Raw genomic sequence first — 6,503 nt, forward strand, 5'->3', positions numbered from 1 at the left:
AAATTTGATTAATTTTTTTAAAAATTAAAATATTTGGATTAAAAAATTTGTCAATAAAACCATATTAAATAGTATGTCAGATGGATGGAGGTCAAACGTTGATCCCATGTCTAGCTCAGTGAACCTCCACTCACTATATCCTAATCCTCCCACCAGCAGGAAACCTAAAAATCACAATCTCAGACAAGAGATTCAAAAGGAGATCTCCTCCTCTCTCTCTCTCTCTCTCTCTCTCTCTCTCTCCATTATCGTCGGTTTATTTACGATGTCTATCCAGTCACTAAACGGCGCCGTTTATGATATCTATTGTTGACGTCGCTCGCTGTATCTGTCTCTCTAGGGTTTTGATGTAGATAACTCACATTCATGGCCTGATTTGGTCTCATTTAGGGCTTCTTTTCAAAGGTTTGTCTGATTTTTGCTGTTATATGCTTCATTTCCTCTTGTTCAGTCCTTTTGCTGTTAAATGTTAAGTTGCATTGTCTCTATTTCGTTTATTTCTGCTTGGTTCCCGAGAAAATGAGTTAAAATACCCTCATAAACTGTTGAATGGTAATTAAGTAGCATTTTTATTGTGAAAAATTGGAAATAATGCAAAAATAGCTCGTTATCAGGTTTTGTTCGGTGTAATAGCTTCTCCTTGGTCCAAAAAAAAAATTGCAAAATAAAATAACATAAAGGGGAAGTGAAGATATGACTTGAATTGAACGTTGATTTTTTCTTTTCTGCTTGAATTTTCTTGGTAACCAAACAAAGATTTAAAAATTATCTTATTATAATAATATGGCTTATTTTTCACAGCTTCTTGCTAATTGGTTCAAATTGAAGTCATAACTGTGATGAAAACGAAAGCGTATCTGTTTTTTTTTTCAGCCTTCAAACAGGAAGGATTATTATAAATAATGAATAAACTCATCTTTCTAAGATTATAAGAGTCCTTTCCTTTTCTAAATTTCTTTTTAAAACCCTTTGTTTTATACATAATATTTTTTCATAATAAACTTTAATTAGATAAGATAATTATTTCCTTTAATTACTTTGCCTTTAAGGACTTTGCATGTATATCTCTGTTTTTTTTTTTTAAGAATAAAAAAGGTGTATTCCTAGATGAGGTAAACGTGGTCTTCAAACTTTCTAGATAATAACCCTCTCGCCCTTCCCTTCTTTTACGGAGTAAAAGGGGTCTTACTTTTGAACCCATAACGTACTCGTCTCTGAGCAAACCACATGAGCCAAACGTGCAAACATCAAACAAATATCACACTTAAAGATATCTCTGTTGGATACATGTTGGATATCTAGAAAAACCTGAGTTCTAAGGTACTATCCTCAATTATGAGGAAATAATGTTAAACTCTAACCAGTACTGCTGCATTTATTTCTGTATAATAACGTGTTTCTTTTGTGGGGGCTGAGTTTTATGGCTTTGAATAACAGTTGCCTGATTACTTTGTTCTTCTTCTTGCCTTATGTCACACAGGGTAATAATATGGATGGTTCTTGGTTTTTTGATGAAAATTTTAACGGGGTCCCAGATGATTTTTTTGATGATGCCATTAAATATTTTGATTTTCCATTGGAGGATGTGGAACCGAATGATGTAATAGAAGATTGGGAGGCTAAATTTCAACAGCTGGTGCCAACATCATCAAATGTTTTGGCAGGCTTAACGGCTGGTGGTGAAAATAGTCATGACATTCTGAAAGCAAAGAAAAGCTACTCAGTTTTGGTGAGTTTAATAAATTTGGTTTGATATCTTTGTATCTTTCTGTTGTTTTGGTTATGAATGCTTCAGCATTCTCAAGGTGCACATGGCAGATAGTCTAAACTGTGCTCTCATTCATAATCCCGGGTAATTGTGGATTGTGTCTTTGGATTTTCATCACTATTATATGGCCAACAAATGGGCTGTAGGAAATTTTGTTTATCCTTTTCTTTATCTTTTAGTGTTCAGCTTGTAGACTTATTTCTTTATAGTTTATCTTGTAAGAGTGTTTGATTATATGTGGAGTTGTGAAAGTTTGCGCCTCATTATTCTCTAACGAGGGAGATGGTGTGCTGCTCCATGATATTTTTGTTGATTTTGTAAAGTCCATTTCCGTAATAGATTCTTCATTGTGAGATCCATCAGTACGGTTACTCCATTAGTCATAATTTATTTAGCATATGTTGACTAGGATGGTTCATTAAAAAAATTTTCAATATGAACAATGTGATTGTTCTCGTATCTTTCTGACATGTTCTTATAAATGCATTTGCATTTAGTCCTTAAGAATAAGATGGATAACAAAGGTGCCTCTTCTACATTACAAAAACATATGTTTTATTTATGCAGGTCATTGTTATCATTAATTGCTAATGTAGAATCTTTATTTTTTTTATTTTTATTTATTTATTTATTTTTAATTTGAAATTCAACCAACAATGCTAAGATGGAGGACAACCTTGACTATGTGCATAGAGGTGGAACTTATATCTTCAATAGCTTTATAAGTCCATTCAGGGAAAATGTGGATGCATTCACTGAAAAACTAAAAGAAATTTAAGAATAGTAAATCAAATTACATAATTTAACAAGAAGCTGTGATGGAATAATGAATCTGCAAAGGATCAAACCGGGAATGTTTGGAAAAGTATGTTGGTGTTTATGGTTTTACATTGCTCCACCATGCTTTCAGTAATAATAGAGTTAGGCTATGGAATCCTTGTTGTTATGGAACTACAGAGTGCCAAGGAATTTAGAAGTTTGAGTTTGTTCTTAAGTAGCAGAATTGCTGAGTTGATGAAACTTGCAAAAAGGATGGGTGTTACTGCCACAGAAGATGGAAGGACGAGAAAAGAAAATTTAAACTATGATTGGACGTGTCATATGTATGTTAAGTAGCCCCCTCAAGTATCTACAGATGGCCTTGTGCAGCTTGTTGGGTTCAGCTGTATGCTGTCTAATGAGGACTTATGCCAAACTTGATTGAGCCTGCAGCTGGTTGCCATCTAGTTGAATGTATTATTGATGAAAATGAAGTGCGTGATAATTGCTCAGAAATCACATTTTCCAAGTTCCTGCTAACAATATTCTGCCATTTTTGCCTTAGCTAGAAAGAAGCAAACATTTATTCTAAGAGACAGTGTTGGCTTTTTCCTTGATGGCACTTTTAGTCATTCACACCATCTCTCTATAGGAAAATGGAATACCTAGGAGGAAGCAGGAATTCATCATGTACTGCTTCTTGTGATTAGGTGCTGAATTCTCTGATACTCCGACTCTTCATTTTGCCCTGCTGTACCCATGTCGACACAACACGACATGGAACATGTGTCCGACTTATATTCATGCAGTCGTACGCTCGATTGACAGAGATCTCTCAAGATGAAAAGCATATTGAATTAAAGGATAGGTAAAAAAACAAGTTAAGAAGAGAATGCAACTTTGAATTAAAGGATAGGTACAAAACCGGTTAAAAAATATTGAATATTTGGAGAATCCAATGGTTGCATATCACAATTTTAATTGTGGTTGGCCAGTCCATGTTGGATAGATTATTGCAACCTTTTCAGCCTAGATAACTTAATGAGCACCTGTGTGTAAATTTAGATCCATATCCCTGTATTTTTTGTTTAGAAAGTTCGTAAGTCTGACACATGGATGTGTACCCATTTCCGACATTCGTACCCATGACCGAGTAACATAGGCTGAAGCGATCAAATAAAGATCAAAGAGTGTTGAATTCATTTTTATAATCTGAACTTTTGGGAAATGCACAGCTACAGAGTTGCCTAACAATCTTTGACTGCACCGTAGAAGCTTTTTTTGTAATTTACTTGCAGTTACAATCCTGTGTAAAATAACAAGCATCCTGTTGATGTTGCTAATAATGCATATTAATTGAAGTGGTCATTATATATCTATATATATAATGTCATTTTTTATTGATATTTCAATGCCAGTTGAAGAATCTATTCAGTCTCTTATAAATGTGTGCCTTTTGACTGTATGCAAGGAGTTGCAGGGAGGTGGCTGTTGAAAGTGATCAATACTTATTGGATGCTTGTATCCACACATTATTAGATTACTCTCAAACATATTCTATTTTCTCATTATGGCCATTCATATGTGTAATTGTGTTGGGGTCACATGCTCTCGTGTTCTCTAGACAACTGCAACACATTTTTCCATCTGTCAGTTGTTTAATTGACCTTTTATTTGGTGCTCAGTCCAATGAATCTTCCCAGCCAAAACAGTGGCCGGCAGCTGCTGAAGCATCCTCTAGCAGAAGCATTCCCCTTGATTATGACTCTTCAGAGGTTAAATATTCACAACTATTCTGTACCTCCAGTCCTGTTTCTGTCCTTGAAAGCAGCAGCAGTTCTAACTCAGCTGAAAATGCAAGCAGCTCTAACTCAGCTGAAAATGCAAAGGTCTGTCACCCCAAATTTGCAATCCCAGTGAAGCGGCCTCGAAGCAAGCGCTCGCGGCCCCAGCAACGCACATTTCGTTCCATCATCATGTCCTATGCTCCAAAACGATATCATCCTTTGGGTTCCTCTGAATCAGAATCAGAGTCCTACCCTGATGAGAAAGCGTCGAGCCTTGCCAAGAAAAAACAGAAGAAAAAAAATCTGATGATGCTGTCTTGTACTGTAGAGAAGAAGAAACCCTCCTTGCAACAGCCAATTGAAATCAGAAAATGTTCACATTGTGAGGTGACCAGGACTCCACAATGGAGAGAGGGGCCAATGGGGCCAAAAACCCTTTGCAATGCTTGTGGGGTTCGTTTCAGGTCTGGCCGTCTCTTCCCAGAGTACCGTCCTGCTGCTAGTCCAACCTTTGTTCCATCTTTGCACTCCAACTCCCACAAAAAGGTCGTAGAGATGAGAAACAAGGCTAGGCCAGTAAGCACTATGGATGCAATCGACACATCACTGCCAACAGCACCAGAATCGTTGTGATAGCCTATTTGTTTGATTATTATTTAGGAAAGTAGCTTTCTAGCTGGGAGCTGTCTGTTCTCTGTTTTCAGTTTTCTAATCAGTCGGTTGGTTTGTTCTTTTTGTACATTGAACGAATAAGAATTAGGAACATTAGATGATTAGATGTTTGGCAGCAATGAAAAAAAAGGCTTAGAGTAGTGAATATCTGAGTGAGGCAGACGAATGTAATTTAGATGTTTAGAAAGTAGGCTGATTGATGCTTTGTGCCCCTTTGGTTATGGTAAACATTTTTTTCTTCTCTGCTTTGTTTAGACTCTATGCCTATATTTGTCTCCTTGTTTCTGGACACTTATTGTTTGTTCTCTCAATCCATGAGAGCTGAGCGTATGCTACAGTTCCGATACCTATCTATCCATTTAACAAAGTACATTATGAATCTGCTCCATAACTGTTCAAGTAAGCAGATGCTTGATCATTTTATTGTTGGCTCAATGATCAAGCATCAGTATTGCTTTTGCAAAAAATGTTTGAAGGATCATTTTCATCTGTCGGAGAGGGATTTTCATTAATTTGTAAGGTTCATTGGGAGGTTTAACGGGGCAAGCTACATGATATGGGAAAACATCTTCCTTCCTGATTCCACCAATTCAACGTGTTCTGCCAATATTACGGTCCCGGTTCTAGGCTGGAACCAACTATTTATGGTTGAGGGAAGAAAATCAACAGTTTGATTCCTGATTAGGCAAAGAGGACCAAAATCAGCCTTGTTATACAAGGTTCAGGGCCAGTTTAAGCCCATGATCTGTGGACTATAGCCAGTCACAAATTTGATTCGAACCAGGCTTTGGTCCAATTAAAAATCTGAACCAACCTTGACCAGATCAAAATAGATGCATTTTCTATCCTATGTCACTCCATAGAAATTGAGAAATCAATCAAAACAAAGAATATCCATTTGGATATATTTTTAATTTTAGTGTTTCGAGTAAATAATTATAAAATACCAATATAATATTAAATTAAAATTTTCTTCATTTTAAATTCATGTACATAAAAGGACCACAACTTTTGAAATGGTTAGGCTTGAGTTACTGTGCATTAATACATGGTAGTTTAGATAATTTTTTTTATTCTTATATTATGAGACTCACATAACATAGAATAAAAAAATAAAAAAAAAATCTAGCTATTTCATCTGAATTTTATCAAATAATTTAATGCCTTCTAGGAGTAGGCTGCCATAATTCTCTTCATCAACTCAATAAAAAGCTCAATAGTGTCCTAATAAACCATTGAAAAATAAAGGCAAAGCAAAAAACTTTTATAATGTAAAGAGATGTATCTACTAAAGCTAGATGGGAAGGGAAAGAGCCCAAAATCTGAACTTACTAGACTGTATTGTAAGTGTTTGAAGCTTTTAGACAAACATGCTCATTGACCTTAAAACCAAAAATAGATTGCTTGCACAAGATTTGAGGATTGGTTGTTCTTTGTTCAAGTAAACATTTTTTTCTGCACACATCTCTTAATAAATTATGATAATTTTATCAAAATATATTAAATTATATATTTTA

General features: G+C 35.4%; 1 protein-coding gene across 2 annotated transcripts; it reads left to right on the top strand.

Moving 5' to 3' along the window:
• Window positions 1–204: 204 nt before the first annotated feature.
• Window positions 205–5,227, top strand: LOC110645002 (GATA transcription factor 11). 2 transcript variants are annotated; one of them, XM_021797988.2, is made up of 3 exons: window positions 205–405; window positions 1,481–1,729; window positions 4,213–5,227. In XM_021797988.2, exons 2-3 carry the CDS (start codon window positions 1,490–1,492, stop codon window positions 4,945–4,947), a joined length of 975 nt encoding a protein of 324 aa, XP_021653680.2. In that variant the 5' UTR covers window positions 205–405; window positions 1,481–1,489; the 3' UTR covers window positions 4,948–5,227. The 2 variants fall into 2 exon arrangements, with proteins under 2 accessions (XP_021653680.2, XP_021653681.2); XM_021797989.2 differs by lacking the exon at window positions 205–405 and adding an exon at window positions 1,093–1,320.
• The last annotated feature ends 1,276 nt before the right edge of the window (window positions 5,228–6,503 follow it).

Source organism: Hevea brasiliensis, chromosome 1, assembly GCF_030052815.1.
Source record: "Hevea brasiliensis isolate MT/VB/25A 57/8 chromosome 1, ASM3005281v1, whole genome shotgun sequence".
In the NCBI taxonomy this organism is placed as follows: domain Eukaryota; kingdom Viridiplantae; phylum Streptophyta; class Magnoliopsida; order Malpighiales; family Euphorbiaceae; genus Hevea; species Hevea brasiliensis.

What these genes read in the sequence shown, in the direction of transcription:
- LOC110645002 (XM_021797988.2), top strand. Translation starts at nt 1,490, where the DNA reads ATGGATGGTTCTTGGTTTTTTGATGAAAATTTTAACGGGGTCCCAGAT. An exon ending in AGAAAAGCTACTCAGTTTTG is followed by an intron (nt 1,730 to 4,212) that starts GTGAGTTTAATA and finishes TTTGGTGCTCAG; the next exon opens with TCCAATGAATCTTCCCAGCC.